General features: G+C 38.7%; 1 protein-coding gene across 3 annotated transcripts; it reads left to right on the top strand.

Moving 5' to 3' along the window:
* The first annotated feature begins 40 nt into the window (after nt 1-40).
* On the top strand, nt 41-25,376 carry TMEM19 (transmembrane protein 19). Of its 3 annotated transcripts, none has more exons than XM_035334020.1 (7): nt 41-268; nt 9,810-9,960; nt 16,806-16,919; nt 18,399-18,536; nt 18,833-19,087; nt 20,172-20,381; nt 22,669-25,376. In XM_035334020.1, exons 2-7 carry the CDS (start codon nt 9,831-9,833, stop codon nt 22,830-22,832), a joined length of 1,011 nt encoding a protein of 336 aa, XP_035189911.1. In that variant the 5' UTR covers nt 41-268; nt 9,810-9,830; the 3' UTR covers nt 22,833-25,376. The 3 variants fall into 3 exon arrangements, with proteins under 3 accessions (XP_035189911.1, XP_035189902.1, XP_035189899.1); XM_035334011.1 differs by lacking the exon at nt 41-268 and adding an exon at nt 9,569-9,725; XM_035334008.1 differs by lacking the exon at nt 41-268 and having other exon boundaries at nt 9,571-9,960.
* The last annotated feature ends 616 nt before the right edge of the window (nt 25,377-25,992 follow it).

Raw genomic sequence — 25,992 nt, forward strand, 5'->3', positions numbered from 1 at the left:
CTTCTTGATTTCTCCACTTCTGATCTGCTTCATGGCTGGGTGAGTTGCTGTGGTATCACTTTGCTGTTTGTGACTGAAAGAACATGGACAAATTATCACAGCAAAGAAGCAGAATGGGCAGTTGAATATTGCTTCTGATAAGACTTCAGTTGTTGAAAATATCGAGAATCTGCTATTTTTCTGTCATAGGACTTGAACTCATCTTGCTTTTGAAACATTTGTTCTATGCAACTTCTGCTGAATCTGGACTGAGCAGAAGTACTGAAAGGTAAGGGATATTTCTGCTTAACTTTTTAATGCATTATTATAGCCACCTTGTTTAGGCAAAACATTTGCTCCTTACTCTATAGTTTTTGTTTTGTTTTCAGGAATTCTTTGCATTTATTACATAATTATACAATTCATAAAGTGAAAAAGTCTTCAGATCTAGCAGTGGTTAAAGTTGGACGTGCAAGTGTTTGTCCTGGGTAAACCAGCACTAAACTTCTGCACTGACAAAATCAAAAGGATTGTACTTGCATGAGTATTTAGTGGTAGAAAACTTGTTCATTATTAAAGAGCATATCTTCTGAAATGCAGCTTGTTGCCACAGAAAACTTCCTGCTGTTGTTGATCTGCAAAACGTAGCTAAATCTGTATTGCACCTAACAAATGTGTATGTCTCCAGTATGTCTCCAGTATGTCTCCCCTAAATAAATAATATGTATCTGGATTAGCAGAAAACTCTGAACAACTGTCCAGATACAATGAAACATAATTTTTTTTCAGATATAAAAAGTATGTATTTACTAATGGGTAGGGTCTTCTGTGTCCTGAGGCCAAATTAATACAAGGCTTTTACAATAACTGAGATGCGGGGAAGGCTTCATAATGCTGTGTGTTTGAATCCATGTACACCCCGAAGGTAGATAATCCCCTCAAGAACTTCTAGGTCCTCTGGTAGTTATAGAGGTAAAAGTTGAAGCACAATCATCATGGATTTTATTGAAGAATCCAAAGACTCTGGTTAAGGTTCACAGCATCTTTTACAAATGTTTAATAAAACATTCAATAAATATAATGTTTCACTATGTATGAAAGAACTGGCAGATCATCTGGTTTCATGTTTTTCTTGATTCGGTTTCCCATGTGACCTGGAACAACATATTTACCAATGCTACTCCACTCCCTTAAGCTTTGGCAGAATGTAATGTTTGTGAAGCTTTTTTTAACCTCTTCTGATTTAACTGCTATAGAAACGCAAAGTGTGTGTTACTAATTCAGAGACAGAACACCCTCACTACTTGAGCTGTATCTTCATAATTGATGTTCTGGCTTCTTGGCTGTGGTGTAACAATCAGCCACCATGTTATACTACTATTGCCTTCATACCATAAATCATTCCGTTTAAAATTCAGTTGGCTTTTGATACTAAATTTTCTGCTAACCCATGCTTTTAGTAACCTGGAACAGTGAAATAAAGTTGCTTTGAAATTGATTTAAGAGGCATTTTGCATGCTTCACTAGATTTTATATAATGGATTATAAATTTAAATGAAGGATGTATAACTGCAAAGAAGAGTTTTGAAAGCTATTTTTCTGTATTTCCCTAGTCAGACCTGAATTTTGTACAGAAACAATAACCTCTGTTGTACCTCTAATGTTAATAAACTGCAACAAATAAAAATGAAGACTACATTCAATAATGTGAGAAGCAATGACTAACTTTTATTTTTATCACAACTACCAGAAGCACATCAGTATTCATTAGATAATTCCACTGAAATGATCTTCCTTATCACAGGAAATATGAATTGTATCACTTTCATCCATGCATCTAAAGCGCTGCAAACTGTCATGGCTTAGGCAGGTGAAGCAAGATGTACTATCAGGGACAGTGCCTTAGTCATCTGTGCTTCTCTGTTATGGGTCTTTACCAGCTCAGTGAAAGTTGGCTTTGTAGCCTACAGCAGGTCTGTCCAGTGATTATGATATACTAGTACAAGTGTAATTCATCTGCTGGTTTAAAGATGTGTCTACAAGGTAGGGGTAACCCAAATAAATCCAAGGCATTTTGTGATTTACCACTCTGGAAAAAAAAAAAAAAAAAAAAAAAAAAGTCGCTAATAAAAAATAGCACTTTCTATATTTATTTCTCAGGAACGATTACAAAATATTTTTTTTTTAAAAAAAAAAAAAAGGAAATTTAATATGGAAAATATGGAACAAGCAGTAAAAACATAGAGACAAGAAAATAAACCATTTAACGGGGGTTTGAAAGCCAACCTCTCCTTTAATAAAGCAGCAATTCTCACTGCAAGCTTGCTTTTAAAATAGTAATTAGTGAGAAACCACATCAGCCTGACGGCGTTAGCAGCATCTGCATTGAGGTTTTGCGTCAGATCTGCACACTGTGTAACACATCTTCACTGCCTCGAAGGGCATTGCACCATTCATTGCACAGCCACAGAGCGTTCATCCCAGAGTTTATGTAAGTCTCTGTTTTGTTATGAAAGCACCCTGCCCCCCTTCACGTGGAAAAGGCAGAGAAGTGGAGTCTCTCGCTTAGAGCAATCAAAATAATGTTGGAAAAGAGACAAGTAGGAGGGGGTACAAACAAGACATTCCCTGACTAGAGACCTGGTAATTGAAGCACTACGACCCATTCATTATGCTGGCAGAGTTACTCCGGCTAAAGCTCATTGCATCATTCAGTGCTGTTCTATTTCAGATGCAGATAAATGCATGATGAGCAATTGCATGAAATGTCTTAGTTTAAAACTATCCACATGGACACTGTGTGTGCTCTGGTTCTTGAGCAACTGCTTAAGGATAGTATAGTTTGCCATCCTATTAAGGAGATTATATTTGAAATGTGAGCTGGATATTTCCCTGTTGCTCGTCATTGTAGACTGGTGTACTTTTTATCTTCTAGACTGAAACATAAATTCAACAAACAGTTGGACTTGACAGCCTGTTGGTGTGGTTTCTCTACAGAGAATAAATATTTATGAATTTTATGTACTTTTAAAAACAAACAAAAAAACTATTACTATTTAGGGAAATGTAGATATACTAAAATCAGAACATTATTTCCAGCTGTTTTTGCTGGCTCCTGAAGTCAGGACATAGTGTGGACAAAACTTGTATAACTTGTGGCTTTAGAAGAGCCAGTAGTCTGGTGGTTGGAGTAGTCATTTAAGAATAGTAAACCCAATTTCAATCCTTGTTCTGCCTAGTTCTGTAATGACTAGTAATGGCCAGTAAACATTGGTCTTCTATATTCCTGTCATTCACAAGCTGTTGGGAGGTGAATGCACTTGATTTGAAATTTTTGATGGAACTGTAATGTCTGCAGTCAAAAATCTCTTGAGGTTGAAACGTGTTGGAGCATCTACTTTGCCCTTGTTAATCCATTCATTATATTATCACTTCTACATTCCTACCAATGTTTTTCTTTGTGCTGTCATCATTCAGCAAAGGTTTTCCTACCTCTTGTTCTGCCTGAGGGCTCTTCCCATGCTCCACCCTTTCTCCACCAGTGTTCCTCAAGCATTCTGCCTGCTGCTGTGAAAAATACAGTATTTATTTGCAATCCTCTTTTCTATGCTATGGATTTCACAGAATCACAGGTTTACTTTTTTATTTTTTTACCTGAAGCCTTCTTTATATGAAGACACGGCTCAACAATTTAATAGCCCTCATCTGCCCTTCCTCTGGACTGCATTTCCAAGTATTTTCCCTGTAAAAGACTACAGCTTATGTCCTCACAGATATTCAGGCACTCACTGCCAACTGAAATCAATGGGAGCTTGGCAAGCCTGTAAGAATTCCAGCCTCGTTACTAATAATCTGGAGAACAATATTTTTATTAGGACTACATTCTGTATCTACATTTAAGTTTGGTTTGTCACCTCTTCCCCATTCTCTCTTACAAGTGATTTTAACATCGTAAAACTTTAGTCATCTTAAACCTTGAGCAATATTTTCCAGAATTCTCCAATTCTGCTCAATATTGTAGAGGTAAATGTGATATAGTTCTTCTGAAAATCTTAAATCCAACCGTGTGATCTATGTAGGAAAATATATGTGCATAGCTCCATCACTTCTGCCCAGTCTGTCTAAACAGATGAAACTGCTAATTAAAATCATTATGTATGACAGGTTACACCCACTTGTGTTGAGGCAGAAGTGGAAGGACATGTATTTTTACAGGCTAAAAATGTATTTGTCTTAATGGTTCTGTTTCATTTCAAAGTTATCTAAATCTAAAAGCCAGCCACTCCTGTTCCCTTGCATAGTTAATATTCTGTCAACAGAGACTATGCTAGGTAGAACCTAGCGAGGTGATAGAGAACAACAGGGGAGCTATGAAGCCATTCCCATGGCTGTTCTCATCCACCATATGCCGGCATTCATTTCTCAAAGCAGTTTTCATTGCCGTGAGATAGGCTCCTCCTGGAGGAGCCTAGAGCCTAGCCTCCCAGTTTTGCTCCAAATGTGTTCAAAGGCTTGACACATCTAACCCCAGATGTGCTCTGTACCACCTTAAAGTCCTGCAGCATCTACCTAACGCATGCCAATAGAAGCCTCTTGAATGGGGCAGAGCTCTCAAACACCCTGGATTCATTCAGTGCTTCAGAGAGCCAGATGCCATGGGAGCATTTGCCTCAGCTGCCAGCTCTCAACAACTTCTTGAAACTCTGCTGATCCTTCCTCATTCATCCACATCTCTTTTGTATAGTTGTGGTGGATTTACCCCGCTGGGCAGCGAAGCTCCAGCACAACTGTTCTCTCACCCCCCTCCCTAAAAGGGGAAGGGGGACAAAAATGATTCTCTTAAAATATAGTAATATGTATATAGTATATGTATATTGCAATACTTGTGGAGTGTTAACAAGGAAATTAAAGCATAAAAGTTAATGTCTAAATACAGTGTGGTTTTGTGCTGTTAAAAATAAAGTAGTAAAAATCTAGATCTTCAAGGGGTTCATTTTCATTCATTTCATATTAACTGTAAGGTAAACCACATTTATCTCCAAACAAATTTTTAATAATGTCATCTGTTCAGCTTTTAAAAAACAGTGGCTAGCTCCCTTTCCCTTTCATCCTTCCTCTACTATAAAAAATATTTATCTTGTAAAAAAGACTACTGAGGAAGGTACAATGGATTATTCCATGGTTGGATCAGCATTTTCTATTAATATTAAACCACTGAGAAAAAAAGAATAACATTACAAAACAGAGCCCTCACAAATATGAATAATGTTTAAGCAGGGAAGAGAGAGTACAATAACAGATACAAAAAAAAAAAAAAAAAAAAAAAATAGTGGAAGAAAAGCAAAGCTGAACAGAAAGTCTGCTTCAAAGTATCTTCATGAAAATTTGGGAATGTTATGCTATATTACAGCAAATTCCCTAAATTATAATTTATTCCTAGGAAAGAATGAATGCAAAAGAGTTAATTTTAATTAGCATGCTATGCACAGTAGCATGCTATTATCTTCAGTTTGTCATGCTGCCTTTGCTCACCTCACATTCCTGTGTCCTTTTAAATTATCATACTTTTTAATTCTAGACTCTGCGCCGGTCATATTTTGCATCCTATAGTCCTAGGTACGTTTCAGAAGGAACTCTTCATCTAAATACCTGGGTTACTTATAAGTCTAATGATTTAAAAATAAAATAAAATAAAAAACACTTGTCAGATTTTTCTTACTTCAAGTATGTATTTGTATGGGAAAGTGTAGTGAAAAGCTTTCAAGCAACAGTTATTTGCCATTACTTTTAATTATCAAGCTTTTAGCTATATAAGCAAGAATGGGGAATGTTTCTTTAAATGTAAGTAAATATTGTTTATGAAATGTACATATTGCATGTATTACATGTGACTTAACACTTGAAACTGATTCAAGATGGTATTTTAAGTATGTGAATTCTAAATTCACATTATTGTCACCATCTAGATGTACTTTTTATTTTTAATGAACTTTTGCCCATTAAAACTGTTTTATTATTATTATTATTTATTTTTATTGCAGGACCTAGTAAAAACAAAGAGCAATATTTAGAAAACAGGACTTTAAACATAGCATTTGGGTCAATAGTAGTAAATGCTGTAGACTCGTTACTTTCAAAAATGTGTCTACTTCTTTCAGTTTCCAAATATAGAAGACTAATTTCAGGTTTCTTTCATTTTCTATTCTAGCCCCAACACTTAATGTTAAGCAACTGCAGGAACTTATCTAGGTTTCATATGATCGAAAACCCTGGAAGAGGGATGCACAAAGCCACATCACACAGGCGTCTCTGTGCTGAAACAGGAGTAAAAGTCAACATTATTCATGCCATGGTTGTTACAGAATTTCTAACTGAAATCACCTCTACCATGCCAGGCATTGAGAGCTGTATTCTGTTTTGCCTTTCTTGCTATTGTAAACTCCAAGAGCAGCAGCAGCTGTGGCTTTACGCCAAGATTCAAGGTCTGTGAATAAGCAAGGGCAATTGTCTGGTATGTGTCTAAAGAGTTCTACTTAACTCAGGTATGGGAGCTACGAAGGAAGATGAAGCTAGAGCTCCGCAAACATGCCTTCTCTTTGCAGCAGCTGGTGGGTTCTGATTCATCATGGTCACATAGTTGTACAGTCCCACTGATATCAGCGAGGGCTGTATGATTCCTGCAAGAACCCTTTTTTCTACATCAGAAATTCCAGCATTCTCTTACAGATGTGGTGGTTTTACTCAGCTGGACAGCTGAGCTCCAACACAACCACTCTCTCACTCCCCCACCTAAAGGGAGAAGGGGAGAAAATATATGATGGAAAGGGCTCAAGGACTGAGATAAGGACAGGGATATCACTCAACAATTATAATCACAGGCAAAACAGACTCAGCACAGGGAGATCAGTATTATTTATTGCCAATAGTTAGCAGACAATAACAGTGAGAAACTAAAAGCAAACTAAACATACTTCCCCACCCCCCTCCCCCCCCCATCCACCCTCTTCCTCTCCTGAACAGCGCAAGGGAATGGGGGCTGCAGTCAGCCCTAACACTTCATCTCCGCTGCTCCTTCATGGTCATTCTGCCCCTTCTCCCTGTGGGGTCATGGGATGCTGTCTTTCCCAAACTGAGCCTGCGGGGGCTGCCCGCAGGCAGCAGCTCTTCATGAACTGCTCCCACATGGCTCCGTACCATGGGGTCCATCTCCCAGGAGCAAACTGCTCCAGCACGGGTCCCCCATGGGTGGCAGCTCCCCCCAGGCCCCCTGCTCCTGCGTGGGCTCCTCTCCACCGGCTGCAGCTCCGGCCCGGGGCCTGCTCCTGCGGGGGCTCTCCATGGGCCGCAGCCTCCTCCAGGCCACATCCACCTGCTCCACCGGGGGCTCCTCCACGGGCTGCAGCGTGGAGATCTGCTCCATGTGGGACCCATGGGCTGCAGGGGGACAGCCTGCTCCACCAGGGGCCTCTGCACAGGCTGCAGGGGAACTGCTGGTGTGTGCCTGGAGCACCTCCTGCCCTCCTGCTGTACTGACATGGGGGGCTGCAGGGCTGGTTCTCACTCCTCTCTCCCAGCTCCTGTTGCACAGCACTTTTCCCTTTCTTAAATAAGCTTTCCCAGAGGCACAATCAATTTTGCTTAATGACTCAGCTCTGGCCAGTGTCAGGTCCCTTTTGGAGCCAGCTGAAACTGGTCCTTACCTAACGTATGGGGCTGCTGCTGGACTCTTCTCACAGATGCCACCCTGCTACCCCACTACCAAAACCTTGCCATATAAGCCCAATACAACAGGTTAGAAAACAAAACATAAGCAATAAATTGAATAAAGCATTATTGCAGTTAATGGTGTTTTTGAATGAACACATTTATGGGAGCTGGTTACAGCTAAACAAGCAGCTACTCGTTTAGCTACCAGTCTACATAGAGTTCATCTTGCTCTGATCAAAAGTCGTTAACATAGATTATGGCAGAAGCATCTAAGCAATGTTGTATTTATGTTATCCTTCAAAAGGTGTCCTGCTCTTACAAAGCAGCCCACCCACTCATCCCAGGATTTCAAATCCAGGTCTCAGATGGAGGTTTAATGAAAAATTTAGAGGTGAGAAGGAAGACTAGATATACCAAGTCAGTTCTCCTACATGAGTATTAATCTTTCCAGGATCTCTACTTCAGAGAAAAATCAGGTGTTCCCAGTCATTATCATCAATAAATATAGTAGAAAATAAGATGAAGTCTCTTCAAGTTCGTCCAAGGCACCTGGTCCAAGTTTTGGCTCTAATTGCATACAGCCAATACATGGTAAATACCAGAGTGTTTAGCTAAAATCAACTATCTGTAGGCCTTTACAGAATATGGTCACTAGTTTAGACAACATCTGAGGAAGAAGCTCCAAGTGATAACAGAATGTTTCATTCATAACAACACCGTAAACTTTTGTTGAAAAAGACTCCACAAGCTGGGCTGTGTGCTCATCCTGTTAGAAACTTACTGCAGATGCTGAGTGAAAAGCAGTAGAACATGCCTCAAAGATGAATCAGGTGCCAGTGTGCCAGAAATATTCTTAAATACAGTAGGGAAATGATCAATTCTTACATGAAGATTATTCACTAGAATTTTCAACCCTAAAAACTTCTGCTGTTCCTCAAAGACAACCAAAGCCCATAACTAAACGTGCTACCTGCTCTACGTAAAATATTTTTAATTAACTTTTTCCTATTACTCAGCTGCTCACTGAACAATTAAATATTCTGCTTGTTTCAATTCTGTGAAAATAAGCACGTGAAGTTATTGGTGTTCATGAAATGACTCATCTGTGGATTTGTAAGCTTTAAGGTTTTTTAGTCTGCTGTCCACAGAACAAATGTTGAATAAGTTACCTCAAAATTCTCTTCTGAGATGCTTAAAATCTTATTTCATAGGTAGCAGCATCAAATGGAAGACAAGGAGGGTTTCTGAAAAGTCATGGAGCTTGACATCTTTCTGTGCTTTGTTGACAAAGCCTCTTCGGTGTGGAAGAGGGAGCTGTGGAGTCCTAATAACTCGGGTTAGCTTCTTTATTTATAGTCAAGTGTTTTGCAAGCGATTCTGGCATGCCCTCAGAAAAGCCAATAGGCAGGTTCGGCTTGTTTTTATTCCACGCTGTCTTTGGGCAGTGTTTCAAGTCTGTCTTTCTTGCGTTAATGAACTTTGCAGTGAACTCCACCAGGTTTCAAACCTCATCAAAATGCTCGTATCCTTATCAACCGCCATCCCTCCGTTCTTATTCCACGAAGAGGCAAACTGGATTTCTATTTAACAAGCGTTTCTGTCCTGTACGACGTAGTTGAACGGCAGTGTCGGGGCACACCGCGTTCAGACTGAACGCACGGCCGCGCAGGCCGGCCCTGCGCCGGGACCGGCGGGGAGCGAGGAAATGGCCGCCGCGGCGGGTGCCGCCGGCACAGCGCAGCACTGACCCTCGCCTCCTCACGAGGGTTTTTGGCAGCGAGGCCGCACCGAGCCCGACCCACAGCAGCCCCCGTGCGGCCCCGGGCTGCAGGTCGGTGGCGTGGCCGGGCGGCGCGGGGGGAAGGCGGGGCGGAGGCCGCCCGCATCTCGTTCCTGCCCTCGCCGCCGCCGAGCCTGCGCCGTGTGGGGTCGCTCCGGCGCTGGCCGCGCTCGGTGTGGCGGGCGGGGGGCGGCCATCGCCGCCGCCCGGTCGCCGCCGCCGCCGTTCCGGTGGTGCCGCGCAGCCCCCCGCCATGCCCGTAGGTGCCGGGGACGAGCGGCGGCCGCGGGGCGGTTGGGGCGGCGGTGTGGCTGATGCGCTGCGCCTTGTGCTTCCCCTGCAGACGGCCTCCTCCTGGCTGCCCATGTCGTGCCACCAGGAGGATTTCTTCAAGGAGTACCTCAAGATGATGGCGAACCTCATCATCCTGAGCTTGCTCATTTGTATCTCGCTGGCCTTCTGGATCGTGTCCATGACTGCGAGTACCTACTACGGTGAGTCCAAAGGCTGCGTCCCGGCCTGGGGCCCGGAGCCTGCCTCGCTGCCTCCTTCTATCCCCGCTCCTGCCCCCAGGCTGGTGCAGACAGGGACCTGGAAGAGGCATCTGCAGAGCCCTCTCCCTGCTGGGTAGAGCTGAGAGCTCGAGTCCTACCGGGAGCTGGTACCCAGCTCTGTCAGGGAGAGCAGCGATAGTCTACGAGGAGAGCACGGGCCTAGTGAAAAGTTTTAAAATGTATCTGTAGGCTTTGAACAGGGCATTCTGGTGTCAAGGAAAAGAGGAATAGAGGAAATAATGCAAGAAGAGAGGGATGTATGCATGGAGTCTTTTACATGGGTTCACACAGTCAGCGCTGTTCCATTTAAGCAAGTCGAGCGGACTGTGTGTGGATTTGTTGTGTAGGGTTACAGGGACACTGGTACTTTCTGTGATTTGTTCTGTTAGGACTATTCTTACAGCAGTGTGTAAACACGGCGCTACTGCCTGCAACATCAGTTCAAGCCTAGAAGAGTTTAACAGCTTTCCCAGGACAGGTAAACACATCCTTAAAACATCAGCTAATTTCATGTGGGAGAAGCTTCCATGTCACAGCATTTTTGCTGATTGCCCAGGGATGCAGCATGAGCACGCCCAGGTGCTAAGTGTCACCTTGGATTCAAAAGGAGCTAGAATAAATACACCACCAGCATAAACCACCTCATGTAGCAGCAGTTAGATGTCCCAGCACAAGTGGTTTCAGTGTTTCATGTTTTCGGGTAGCTATTGGGTCTGGTACAGCATTAAATCTGCATTATCTGGACAGTTCTGCTTTGGCTTGCAGAGAGATGCAAGACACACAGAAGGTATGCAAGAAGCAGGCTTGACAAACAGGTTTTGTTAATTTCATTTTGAGTTAACCAAGTCGGTTTGAAGCATGCATTTAATAATGTCATTTATGCATCTGCTGTCGACAGGTATAGCTCTCTCAGTTTTTCCATTGATCAGGGTGTTCCAGTCCTTGCTGTCTAACATGACTGAGAACTGATAGAGTGGAGAACCTTGATACCACATGTATCAGGACTAAGGATTGATAGGAAGCAGGTGACTAGAGACAAATCCCCCTCTTTGTAGAGAAGGACTATGGAACATGAAAAACAGGACTTCTGTTCTCCATTTGTCTGAGACCATGGCAATGCCTTGGCTTGAGAAGGGGAATGAAGTATATAGTAGGAGTGGGCTTAATGAAATAGGAGAGAGAACTGATGTTCAACCTGTAAAAGCAAGGAAATTTACCACAAATAAAAATATACTACAAGTAGTCACTCATTAATTTACTGTTTATGGTTCATAGTAATACTTAAGCACCAAAAAGTCACAAAAATATTTGTAAAATGGAAGTATGAAAGAATCCATAATAAAGTAATGAATATGTTCTATCTCAGTCTTAACTACTAAACATAATAGTAACTTAGTACTAATATTGTTTTTCCCTAAGGATATACAAGAAAGTGAGTTTTAAAAGTTAAAAATCGTGTTCATTAACTAGCCCAAGAGAACCCCTTTATGCTGCTCACAGTCAAGTAGATATCAAGAACTTAGTTTGTAATTAGCAATACCACCACTGGAGATGGCTTCCTGTACACCTGGTGGTGTTTTGCTTTGAGTTTATGAGTCAACCTTTGGCTGCAGGGCTCACCTGCATGCCTACTGCGGCATTGGGATTTTCCAGGATGCAGAAGAGAAGTTTGTTCATCTTGAGAACCTTTGTGCTCGCAATGACTAGCTTTCATTGTGAAAGGCGTTTACCCTACTTCAAACCAAGGAGCCTGCATAGCTGCAAAGCTGTAGGTACTGCTGATGGAAGCATTCTTGTTGAAAACCATTGTGTTCTGCTTTCCAGCAAGACCAATTGCTGTGCCTGTGTGAAATCTTTATTCTATTAGATTGAGACCCAGTTGAATGCTAGAATTGTGATGTCATATATTTGTACAGCAGATATGAAAAATAACTTAATGTTTTTTATTGTTTTAGCACAAAAGCTGCATCAACAAGTAACTTTGATTTTCATAAGTTTCTGGGCTTTTTAAACAAAACTCACTTCAAATCTTGCTGAGGTAGTCATCAGCTTAAGATCCGTTTTTGAGAGCCTTGTATCCAGATTAAAAGAATGGAAAGAGACAATGTTTTAGACAGCAGTCACGTCACTTTCACCTACTGACTTTGTCATTTTTCTGGAAGTGAAATTCTATCAGAGCAAGTTGTGTTGTTCAGGACATAATCAATAGCTTTCTTGGCTCTCTGGCTGCAGAAGTAGAAGATTTTTTTAAATCTCATTATAACAATTCTTCTCGTACTTCCAAATTTTTCTGTTCTAAAATATGTACTTTTAAGATCGTTTCCAATGAAATGTATGTCTTTAAATTCATAGTAAATATGAGGTGTTATTAATATATTTATATTCTTACTGCCAAGGTGGTAGATTTGTGTCACCCTATGATTTAAACAATATACCCTCTGAATGGACAGTAATAACTCCTTTATTAACTTTATTAATAGTTTTTATATTAGTGAGTGTTCTGGAATTTTAGAAGGAAACAAAATATGTTTAGCACGTTGGTGATAAATCATCTCCTTAAAAGATAAGTTGCTATGGACACTGGTGCTTTATGGAATCACGTTGAATATGACAGCTGAGTGGGATATTGTCTGCCTGTTCTACAAGCTCTTTTAAATTCACATCATAATGACTTGCATGACTAAGAAAGGGGACAGACTCGAAACTCAAGAAAAAATGTTTTAGAAGGCACTGTAGATAATTTGATGAGTGTGTATCTTTAGAATAAAATATGTTGAAGTATTTTTTTTATTCAATTAATTTTGTTTGTAAAATTAAACCATTTGTAGTTCTGAAAACCATTTTTACTTTGTTTGGGAGTTGCTGAAATAGTCCCTCTTGGTGATTTAAGTATTCAAATTTAAAAATTGTCAGTGGAGAATATCATTAAAAGCAATCCTTTCTTGTAAAATGTTTTGATTAGTTTCCAGTTAAATACTTCAAAACATTCTAAACTGGCTTTATTTTCTGTGTAACAAAGATAACAGGTGAGCCATTTTTGCTTAGATGTTAATACTAGGCCTGAAGTAATTTTTCTCTTTAGTTTCAAATAGGCTGTATTATTTTCAAATACAGAAATTGTAATTATGTAGAATTGTTTTCATATGATTTCATGAAAGCAATGAATTGATTTTAATGCATTGCATTATGAATTGTTCTGTGAGGAAAAGCAATAAGCTACAGTCAAATACTTGAATATAGCCATAGCACTGGAAGTTCATTTTGTTTAAATTATGTTGGCTAGTAAACAAAATAAACAGAAGCACAGAGATGTGTTGTCAGTTTTGCCACCCCCTAAACTCATGTGTGCCGTTCATTTAGCAAAACGTGTAAATCTAAAATCCATGCTCACATGAAAACTCAAGACTTCCGTAACGTGACAATTCTGTTGCAGCTGCTGTTGGAGAACACAAACCAGTAGAAAGGATTCCCCCACGAAGTGAGGTACCATAACTCTTGGAAAAAGAAGGATAACTCGTAGCATAAATACATGTTTTCAGTCTATGCTGTATATACCACACCACAAAGAAGACAATTCCTCATGTGAACAAGTTGTGCAAGGCAAGGGAAATTCTCTTGTCACTAAATACAAATTGATTATGAATTAATAAATAATATGAATCACTTGCAAAAATAAGCTAGAAGATGAAAGAACAACTCCTGTACATTAAGGACTGACTAATAGTAAGGATATTGAAAGTGTTATCATTAACGAATCAACGATCAAAACTGGTGAGAACTGTTTGATTGCAGTGTTGCTGAAAATCTTTTCTAGTTAAAATTGAGAAAAGTAAACAGTGGAACATAGAGGTGGAAAAGAATCAGTCTAGAGACTCTTCAAAGAAAAAATACCAGAGGCTTCTGAGAGTAAATATGTAGTACCAGACATAAATCTCTTGGATGCAGCCTGTTTTTCAACAAGTCTCTGCAGGGCTCCAGACCAAGGTGTGCAGTCAGTTGCCTGTACTGCTCTCAGGTTGGGAAGAGTCTGTGTGCGCGTGCATGTGCAGTAAAGAGGGACTACGTAAAGCGCAGAACGACAAGTCTGAATCATAAGTGACTCTCAGCTAAACCAAATTCCACGGATTAGAGAAACAGAGACAGAATTGGGAGAACTGCAATAGCTAAGTTCAGGCTCACTTAAGGATGAATGTTTAGATAGAAATCAAAATGTGCAACACCAGACTTGTATATCATCTGGCTACCTTTCCTTAAATACACAAAGTTTATAGCATCTGTTGTTCTTCCATAAAAGTCATGATTTAACAGGGGAACCTGAGGCTTGCTGAAATGAGCTTAGTTTTTCAGTTCTTTTGCTGTTTTTAGTGTTCCTAGTTTTCTTTGGAAGTTTCTAGAGCTTGCCCTTTTGGTGAAAAATTAGCCATTGTAAAGGTAATGGATGTGTTTTCAGGTTCTGAGAGACATCAATTCTCCCTGTTGAGATACGCTGCTGTGGGGAGAGGAGGACCCAAGAGCTTGGTTACTGTGGATAAAGGTGATCAGGTAGTAATGAAAGAAGAGAACAGCGGAACAAATACATGTATTTTACACCACAGCTGTCTGTAATTAATACGCTGCATGACTGAAGGAGGTCAGTAGCTTGGTTCAGTACAAGCAGGTAATGATGAGGAGGGCAATTACACTGTCCAGGTTACTTAATATATCATCATCTTTTTGGTTTGGAAATGACACATATTTGATTGCCAAAAAGATCAATAGATGGCTAGTAAGGAAGAAAATGTGAGTATTTTATAATAGTAATTCATGGGGTCTCCACGTACAAGAGTAGTGCCTACTTCTGTGTTCATCCCATCGTACAACATCTGCAGCAGGATCAGCAAGGAACAAGGATGACCAGGGCAGGTAACAGCATCCATTTGAAGAAGACTTCTTAGTTATATTTCAGCACAGAAAGAGGGCATCTACGTATGTCATGAATGGCTGAAAGAATGTGAATAGGAAATCACAGAATGGGATGCTGAGTCAGACGTTTGGCTGGGTCCAGTGTACGAGTTCTTATGTTTCAGCTGGGTTTAGTGTGGAAACAAAATGGATTGGATAGCAACAAAAGTTTTGTTTTGTTTTGTTTTGTTTTTTTTTAATTATTATTATTGTAAAAGAAGTCCAAACATCTAAACTTCCATTCTAATGTCAGTGCAAATCATCAGTGACGATATTATAAACTGGTGATATGTTCATAGACCAGCAGAAGGACAGAATTAGTGTATAAAGGAAATGTGTATATAAATGGCAGGATTTCCTGCCATTTTGTATTAGAAGACCTAAAGCATCACTGTGGCTCAACTAAGCACTTAAATATGTTACAGAATATGTAAAATTTCCATACAGATAGAAAGGGTAGTAATAGAAAGCTACAGAAACACAAGCTGTTGGCTAGCTTATGTACACACTGATGTCTCCTCTACACATAGACATGAATCTACATCTGGAGTCTTCTGTCAGCCAAGTAGAAATCCTTCTATTACCGTAGTGTAAAATTCGTATTGATGGCTTAAACGACAAAATGATAGCAGTAGGTATGTCCTAGGAATACTTCAGAATACATACATTATGAAACAAGGGATGTAGGAGGTTGATTGCTTTTCACTGTTGAGAGCTAACCAGACTAAAGCTTTTGATAAACAATTATGACTTTTCCTAAAATCCCTCCTATTTGGTTTTGCTTGAAAGGCAAGGTAGTTACCTTTCAGAGCAGATAAGTGCTAAAAAGCATTGGTGACCACAGACAGTGGTGTTCGTTCTCTGTATTGTTCTTGTATATGGTGAACTTTGATTAAAAACAAACAAACAAACACATAGTTACCATTAACGGATAAGATTTGTTCATGGAGTTAAAAGTGACCAAGTTACAACATGACTGACGGATGTATTAGAACAAGTCCTGTACCTAAAGGGGGCCTTTTCCTACAAGGAAAGCTAGGGAGGGACTCCTCGTCAGGGAATGCAGGACAATGAGTAACAGCTTTAAAATAAAAAAAGTAGATTTAGATTAGACATTAGGAAGAAGTTCTTCCCTCAGAGGGTGGTGAGGCCCTGGCACAGGCTGCCCAGAGCAGCTGGGGATGCCCCATCCCTGGAAGTGTTCAGGGCCAGGCTGGATGGGGCTTTAGGCAACCTGGTCTGGTGGGAGGTGTCCCATGTCAGGACGGCTGGAATTTGATTTAAGTCTAACTTAAACCATTCTGTGATTTTGTGAACACGATCTTTGAGGGAAGCTCTTGACCTATTTTGTTTACTTGAAGTTGCTTTGTAGTTTCTTTACATGAAAGGACTGCTAATGTTTTATTAACTGTGATTTTAGTTTGAATTGTATTCATATTTGAAGCTCAGTTCTACATGGTATATTTTTTTCTAATATCTGAACATTTCTGTTTTATTCAAATCAGGTTTCAGCTGCTCTTAACATTTTGAATGTTATTTTTTGAGCTTATTAGTCCTTTTCAGAATGAAAAATCTCACTATGTCTATAATACATTTGCCATTTGTTAATTTTAGTTAATGTATTTTATTTTTTTTTCTGTGAAGGCTGAATGAAAAAAGGAGTAGATAATTGCAGGTATTTTGGTCTTCCATTCAAAACATACTTTTCTTTTGAAAGGTGAGGAGGTTCAATTTCTGTTAAGATCAGATACTAAATAAATACAAGGTGAGAAATACTTTTCAGATATAAAGGCATTAAAAAGGTTTATAAGGATGATGTGTAACCATTTTCTTTAAATTACCAGGTAATTTACGACCAATTTCTCCGTGGCGCTGGCTTTTTTCAGTCACAGTTCCACTACTGATTGCTGTACAGGGTGTTAAGAAGAAGAGTCTTGATCACAGTGGTGCGTTGGGAGGTATGTTTCTTCTGAGGTTATTAAAATAAATGCTTAATAAACTGAATTACGGTCCTTTTTACTGTACATAATATTCTTTTAAGACATTCCTACCTAGTTCTGTTATAATAAAAAAAATAAAAGTAAGCATACATAACTTGAATTTATACTGATGTTAATTATGCTTTAGTCAAGTTAACTTTTGCTGCTGCTTGTAATGCATTTGATTAATATTGTCATTAGATTTATATAAATCTGCAAGATTGTTTTGAACATAAGCACAGCGCGCAGTTAAATCTGCATGGTTTTGTTCGCTTCGCATATCTAGAGATCATGAAATGAAAGAGGCAGTGGTAAAGAAATAGCCTAAAACTGAGCCATGTCAGCAGCCTTACCTGCCTGGTAGGAAACCAGGAAAGATAACATGGTTTCTCTTTTCTGTAACATCAACAGTTGTAGGCATTTTTGGCCTCCCGCATATATGAAGAAAATTAGATGTGTTCTTCAGTTCAAGCCAATGACTGTTTCAGCAGTGTTTTTTCTTGACCACACAAGAGGAAAAAAAAACAGTGTTCATTGAAATATGATGCAAGACTTGTGGGCAAGGTGACTGCCCTTTGTCTTGTGGTGTCTGAATTGATGGTCAGTGGAAAGAAGTCCTTGCGTCCTTTACACCTGTGTCACCCATCTTGCAAATCTTGTTTTGTCTGTGAGTTACAAGGAAGGATTTTCTAGATACAAAAAAAATTCTTCTATGCTTTTACCTCTTCATGTAACAGCTCTGCTAGCCAGCTTACACTGGCATTCATTTTGCACGCAGGTAATTTTCTTTCAGCCAGAGAGAATTGCAGTCATGCAGTGGGCAGTGAGTTAGACCTCTCTTGTGGAGGAGGTAGAAAAAGAAAATCCAGGAGCTCACATACTTAAGAAAATAACAGAAAGAAAAAGATTTTTAAAAAATTAGAAAAAAGAAAACAGAAGGGAGAAGTAGCAGCTGTTAAGATATGGAGGAGGGTTATTTGGTTTATCTCAGAGACCTTGTGTGGGGGAGAGGTTTGATCCCCAAACTGAAGATAAACTTGTGGATAGAGAGGCTGCCACAGCTGTCTATACGCGTCTCATACGAACAATCAAATTCTTTGGGCAGGGTATGTAAATTCCAATTAGATATCCTTCAGCTTTTCTTTATTGCTCTGTCTTTTGCACAGTATTGCTGATTTGTGGCAACAGAAGATCTTCAAAAGGAGTCATATGCTTTAGCAATAGCAATAAAATTAGAAATTTAGCTTTGAAAGTTAAGAGAAAGTGATAAAAGTAACTGTTTTTATTTCAGTCAAGATGTCCTTGGAGTTCTCACTACAGGTGTTAGATGCTTCAGTAATTCCCTTACTGCATATTTTTCTGAGATTTATCATGACAATCACTTATCATGAAGATCATACTAAAGAGATTAAGTTGTTACATGAAAGAACGTTATACTGATGTTTTTTTTCTTTGTAGGATTGGTGGTTGGATTTATCCTTACAGTTGCAAATTACAGTTTCTTCACTTCTTTGCTTGTATTTTTTGTTACTTCTTCAAAGCTTACTAAATGGAAAAAAGATATAAAGAAGCAAATAGATTCTGAATACAAAGAGGGTAAGCCCTAACACTTTGATTTCATCAGATCCGTTGTGAAGAGTAAATACCGCATATTCCCCTTTATTTCAAAGGGTCAGAGATGTAACACCCAAAGAAGAGAATGCTCCTGTCATTTCATCCCCTTATCCCCCTGAATGTAGTGAGCAACTTAGCTTTTTCTTCTGCCCTATTATGTAAATTGTTATATATTTTCTGTTTTGAAAATGTCTTTCAAAGTTTAATTTTATATGTCTTCCTGCTGTTGCATTTCAAGGTTGTCTGAAAGTACTGACATTTAGTTCTTGTCACTTTAGGTGGACAGAGGAACTGGATACAAGTATTTTGTAATGGCGGTGTTCCTACTGAGCTGGCTATCTTATATATGATAGAAAGTGGACCTGGTGAAATTCCAATAGACTTTTCAAAGCAATACACAGCATCATGGATGTGCTTATCGCTTTTGGGAGCTTTGGCATGCTCTGCTGGTGATACGTGGGCATCAGAGATTGGTAGTGTTATGAGTAAAAGCAAGCCAAGGTTAATAACAACCTGGGAAAAAGTTCCAGTAGGTGAGGAGTTATCTGTTTTACATGTTCTTGTCTTAATACTTTCTTGATTGTTTTGAATTACGCATCCAACTTGAAGAGTTCAAAAAAAGCCTCAGCAAAGCAAACATTAGGAATCTGAGATTAGAAAATGCTAGCAGGAATGCGTTCTGTGAAATGTTATTTACTTGGTTGTGTTTCTGTTGCATATCATCTGTGAGATGTATCAACACAGCATCCTGTGAGCTAAAACCATCCTTAGTGAATGCTGTCGCTTCTTGTCTCTGGTACTATGAGAAGCATTTATACTGCTGATAATGCAAAGACTACAAGTCATCTGAATTTTTCAGTCATTAAAATTTTAATCAATAGAAGAAAACGTAAATACATACATACAGATTTAATGCAGACACTACAGAAAATTCACTTCTTAACCAAATTGCTCACTTCCCTTAATGTATTACAAAGAGTACGTAAACTGAACCTTCTGTCTATGAAACCTTGTCTGCAGAGTGGATGACATTGCAGCCTTACAGCACTATGTGTTTTTTGAGTCTTGCTGGCATGTTGTTCTCAGCTTCAGATCTTGTGGGCCATGATGTAAATGCATGGACATTTTTTTTTCTCATAATAAGTGTTATTTTTTTCCAGTAAGCTTTCATCTTCTTTTCTAGGGATTTTGCTCTTTCCTTTAAATGTGTTGGTGAAATGCATCTTTGCATTCTTCTGAAAGAGGCGTTGTTTTAATAGCATGCACATCTCAAGCTCTGCGTTTGAGCAAATTTTTTCCGTCCAAATTAACAGCAGTCAAATACCAGGTGACTCTGCGAAGTTTGCTGTCTGGTTTTATTTAATGTATTGCTACTGAATATTTCTTGATAACTAGCCTTAGAGACAAGGAAAGTAGTATTAATACACAGGCTGTAGTGTTACAGGGTAAGCTTCTCAGCATCTCGTGGGAATTGTAAATTAAAGCTGTGGTAGCAGAGTCTTAAGGATAAAAGAGGGAAATATGACTGAGCATAGTTCTGATTTCATATAAGACATCTGAATAAATTTATGTCTGTAAGAAAAAGTTGGTAAATCAGTTTGGTTTTGTTTGATTTAGGTACTAATGGAGGAATTACATTAGTGGGCCTCCTCTCAAGTTTGCTTGGTGGCATGGCAGTGGGAACAGCCTACTACATAACACAGCTCATTTTCGTGAGTGATCTGGATGTGTCCGCGCCCCAGTGGCCAATTGTTGTGTTTGGTGCAGCAGCTGGCTTGCTGGGATCAATTGTTGATTCATATTTGGGAGCTACAATGCAGTACAGTGGTAAGAATCTTACTCTTTTTTTTTTTTCTCCCCCTCTCTTAATGTAACCTAAAAATGGACTTAATGTCAGGAAGGGATGAGGAGGTGATTTTTAAACAGGGAAAAAATACAAAGTTAGCATCACAAAGGATGAAGAGAGCCAAAGTAATGGTGGACATCATAATGAAAACAAGAGCTAGGACAGTTGGTCCTTCTGTCTTTCATCCTCTTCCTTTTGCACGTTTTGGTTTGTTTATCTTACATTACTGTATTGCTGACAGCTGAAAGAGACCAGAGATCTCCAACATATTACCTTGGAAAAAACAATCGCTGCCTCCTCCTTTTCTATGTATTTAATTATGGTAACCTTTTATAAGAGAAAACATCAGCTTAATTTTATCCATTCACTCAGACTAATTGGTAACTGCTGAGTCTCCATTTCTTACTCTGGAGACTTAGTGGTAGTGTCAACTTCAAGAATTAAATAAGAGGAGCTCTGAGAAGATGTGCACGGTATTTTACATTCTTTTTTTTTTTTTTTTTTTTTTTCACTGTTTAGTACTATTTCCTGTAAGTTAAGTGTTTCACGAACTAGCTGATCTTATTAAAAAAAAATTAATTATTGTCCATTTAAAAAGATTGTTGTCTGGTTGATTATAAATAATTCCAGTATTTATTCACTCATTGATCTTTAGGATCATTGTGAATGAACAATAAATACAGGCAACCTTCAGGCTAAACCCTATGTTTAAAAATTGTTTAAAGACTATATCCGACACTTTTTTTCATCAACTGTTTTACAGAGAGAATATAAGTTTTCATATTTTACTGTCAGTATACTTGTTAGACGTCAGGGTTTGAGTTTGGAAATGAACTGAGAGATAGAAGCCTGTTGAAACTAGCATCACAATGAGAACTGCAAACTACTGATGGATGTGGATTTGGCTTTCCAGCAGTTTTTATGCTCTATTCTTCATAGATCCAGGAAAGTCCAAAACAAAATGGAATGCTTAAACATTTGAGGAATTTTTAGATAGAATACTTCTGTACTAAGGAAGAAACATTTAAGCACTCAGGCAATGTCTCATTCTTTTAATGAGGCAGATGCATTAAGACAATGTGGTAAACCTAGCTAATGCACGTCTGCATTTGTCAGCATATATTTCTTCTTCAGATATTTTTCCATGCTCAGCAACTTACTTTTTGAGCTGCAGCAGGGACAGTGTGAAAGTTCCATAAATTTTCCAAATTCATAAGCTGGAGAATGCATACCATACACACATACATGCTATCATGTACATACTGTAATATAGACGAAAAAGTGCTGTTCGTGGTTGTGCACTCTGTTAGCTTATGTGTCCTTCTTCATTTTAACCCACTTTCCCCAACCATATTCAGTGTCCTTTCATAAGAACTACCCCAGTCTCTGGAGCATCTTGAAAAAACATATAAATATGGCAGTGGTAACAAAGAACTATGGAACTGTTGTGTTTTTTAAAATGTTTTTTAAAAACATTTAAAATACTTTAAATGTTGTGTGGATGGAAGTGAAGCTCTGGACTCTGAAAGCTGGAGAAGAGCAAGTTTAAATTTTTTATTTTTTTTTTTAATATGCCAGTGCTGTCTATCTCTTCTGTCAAAGTTTTGTGTTAGTAATCTTCACAGATTCAGTTTCTGTAATAGTCTGTGGTTCCTACTGTTCCTGAAAGAAAGTTCTTCTCTACCACATATATACATGAAAACTTTGCTTCATCAGCTATGCGGAACTAGATCCAGATTTTCCTATGTTGCCAAGCTGAGATTATACCGATTTTGTAAATAGCCAAGCTGGTGTAAAGGCTTGCTGTTACTGTTCTACGTGTTTATGCTCTGAATCTTCAATATATGTAAATTTGTGGTATATATTTATGAAAAGTAGTCCCAGTTTTTCTTTCAAGGAAACTTCAGACTTCCTAAAACATAGCAAGTGTTAGGATTTAAATATAAAGCTTTGAACATCTTTTTTTTCTGTAGCTCTTTTGAATTAGCCAAAAACAACTTGCTTTGTTATGGAGCTATGTAAAGAGATCAGTAGACCTGGAAGAAAGGGCAGCTTCTCAAATAACTTCTAACATAAATCATTGCATGTATATCCTATTCTCTGAATCTACCAGATTTAGGAAACTGATTAGATTTAGCTAATTCAGTTCAGTGTATCGGTGTCTTTTCTTGCAGAGGTTTGGCACCACAGTGGTAAACTGAACCTAGAAGGTTGCACACATTTGCTTGCTAAGTTTCTTTTTAAAATGAAGTCTTTTTCTTTTCCCAGGTTTTGACAAGAACACTGGCATGGTTGTCAACCACCAAACAAAAGACTCCAAGCACATATCTGGAAAACCTATACTAGACAACAACGCAGTAAATCTTTTTTCTTCTGTACTCACTGCTCTGGTGCTTCCTGGTGTGTCATGGTGTTTCTGGCCAAGAGGTTGAAATGGTTTAAGGCTTTCTGCGTGTGGTTCAGTTATATTCAGTCGTACTTAAAGACTCCTAAGAGTGCTCTTTGAGCTCTCTTGAAGAGAGGGATCTGAACCTTTGAGAGCCAAAGGACTTTCCATCTCAACTTATTTAGCATACAAGCTTCATATGGCAGTAGCCATCTGTCAAGGCAAAGGAGGGGTTTTGTCAATATGCTCTTGCTGCTCTTTAAGTGGGTGTAGATCATTGCCAAATGAGGCAAAGCACTTTTTTTATCATCACGGAGCTGAAGGGTTGGCTTCTGTGTTCTCTATGGAAGAGCAAGAAGCTGGAAATAGAAGTCATCTAATCTACATTTACTGGTGTGATAGAGCACTGCAACTGTTCAAGCCAGGCACAAAATACTCTGCAACTTTATGCAGTGGTAACACGGGTGAAATGGAATAATTTTGGTTTAGTATTTCCCATACTCTGCAGAATGTAAGGTTTTGAGGAAATACTTTGGGGGAATAGAAGTAAGCCTTGTTGCCTATTTTGTATCCGGATACAATCTCCACTTCCCTTTTACCTGAAGGCTAGTAAAAGTGATGCTACGATAATGCTATAATAATGTTTGAAGCAAAAGACTGAGTTCAGAATAAAAATGCACTAGTTTTTCCAGTAAGAATAATAAATTTGTCCATGTTTATTTGAAATTCTTATTTCTTAATGCTATATAAGAAGATCGTTAACACTGTTGTAATGTGGTACTTATTAAATTATATAACATTAAATATTACAGTTTTGAATTCACATTCATCTTTTTATAAATATGAACATTGTTTCTTTAAGCATAGAATTACTTCATCATATTTAGCATTCTGAGCAACCCATATTCTTTAGTTCTTTTTCAGCTGTGTAAGTTCTTTCTATTTTGTTCAGGGTTGCTGTTCACAGGTGATAGCCTCGATCAAAGAAGCCTACAGAGGTTATCCTCATAGCGAATGGGGAGAGTCTTACTGACAAAGCATTTCAAAGGGGAAATTTACCTTCTGGTACTCGGGCTGCTATATTAGATGATTCCATCTTTCATCGTTAATTATAAGATGTAGAAATAATTTAGCCATTACAGATTATATTTAAACTTTATGAATACCCTCATAATAACTGGAGACATTCAGAAAGTAGAGCCTGTATAATTAACGTATTTTTTTTCTTTTTATCTTCAGAGATAAATGTGTATTTGTGTTAAATAGCTGATTTATTTATTTATTTTTACAAACGTGGTGTACATTGCCTGTCCAAATGGATTTGGATTGTGTATTCTGTCACCTTTTATAAGAATATTCAAAAAATTTAACATCTCCCATGTCAAATTCATTCATTTGAAATCTGGAAATTACCAATGGACCTAGTTAATTGTATTATCCAATGATATAGATGAGATTTCAACCTTATGAAAGCTTTCTGAAAGAACGGAATGTCTGATGAATGCCAGTGTTCCTATGGGAAGGTACATGGTTATAAAAGGAATATATGCACTTAATCCATAACAGTAAACACAGGAAACTTTTATGCACTGATTGGATTTATGCTGCTTCTACATAAACGCTGTATTAGCAATCTTTTAAGATTTTATTAATATTTTTGTGATTTCTGGAATTGAGAAATACAATTTTTTGGTAAGATACTTTTGCTTTCAATTAAATGTCTTTTTTATTATTATTTTGTTTCCTGAGACAAAGTATGCTTTCAAACACTGAAGCAGACTTACTCTGCTTTTCACTACTGTTTCATATGAGTCTTATTTTAAAACTAGCTTGTCACAGTTGGAGGACATCTGTAATTTAAAACACATAGCAGCATGAAATGCTTTGATCTGTTATCATATGAATTACTGTGATCCAAGTGAACTCCTGCCTGACGGTAGGACCTTCAAAGGCCATTACTGAGAATTTAACAGTTGTCATATCTTCATAGTGAAGACACTGAGTTGTTTATGAAATTTCCACTCCTAAATCTTCAGTATTTAGAAAGATCTGAACACTCTTGACCTCTAAAAGGCACAGCGTTAACTCTGAGTATACTGTATTGTCTGGGATACACCTTACGGAAATTTCATTACTTTCTTTTTTTAATAGATATTACAGGAAGGAAGTTAGAGTATTTGACTATCTGATTCCAAACTGATGTGTGTCACTAAGAGCAGTTGCTGAGATGAGAAAGGAGCACAGGAGTACTGCCTGTCCATATGATACCAGGAGAGCAAGAACATGTAGGAAGTAAAAGGGAAGATGAGGAGGAGCTGGGATAAAACCAAAGAAATTAAAAATACCTGAGTATTTGTTTTGCTTCAGAGCTATGGTACCTTTAGTATATGAGATAACTCTGTCACTAAATTTCCTTTGAAATTGAAGTGGCACCAAGATTTTCCACAGCCTCAAGAGGATACACTTGATTTTTTAAACTGAATTATGAAACGTTGGTCCTCATTCTTTGCTTGATTTTTAGATGTGTTAGAAGTTCAAGTAAAAGTATGTTTATGGCATAATTTACTTTTAATAAAGAACACCTTGCAAATACTTTGTGTATGAGAAATCTTTAGCCAGGTCTCACTGAGGCTTGGTTACTGTAGGGTACCAAAAGTTACCATAATGGGATAATTGCTCTCCATTTAAATACTTGTTTTGTTTTGGTGGGTGGGGGGTGGAGGGGCTGTGCAGTTTTCAGAATCAAGGGCCTGTTGTGGTGTGTAAATAAGAGCAGGTACGTGAATTCACCCAGACTGTGTGGGGCCCTACAATGCTCCCAGGCCCGCAGCCACCTTCAGTAACTATTGCAAGTCCCAGATGAAGATGAAACACAGCAATGTGGAAATAAAGCTGTCAGGCAGATGGCATCTTGTGCTTAGGTACTCCCAGGTCTGTCAAACTCCATGTCAAAGCAAAGCAAATTCCAGCAGGACAGCATTTATTCAGTAGATTTTCCTGAACTTCCACCCCAGGAGGAATTGGGTTGGTATGAATACCTTGCCACTACAACCAAGAGCTAAGCCTCAGTTTTCTTTGAAACACAGTAAGCTGGATAACCGTGGTGCTCTGCTTTCCTGTATGATCAGGACACTTGGCATGTGACTAACAGATAATACAAAGTAGTAATGTCATACACATTATCACTTTGTAAATCTCTTCAGAAC

This window comes from Oxyura jamaicensis, chromosome 1, assembly GCF_011077185.1.
Source record: "Oxyura jamaicensis isolate SHBP4307 breed ruddy duck chromosome 1, BPBGC_Ojam_1.0, whole genome shotgun sequence".
NCBI classification, from domain to species: Eukaryota; Metazoa; Chordata; class Aves; order Anseriformes; family Anatidae; genus Oxyura; species Oxyura jamaicensis.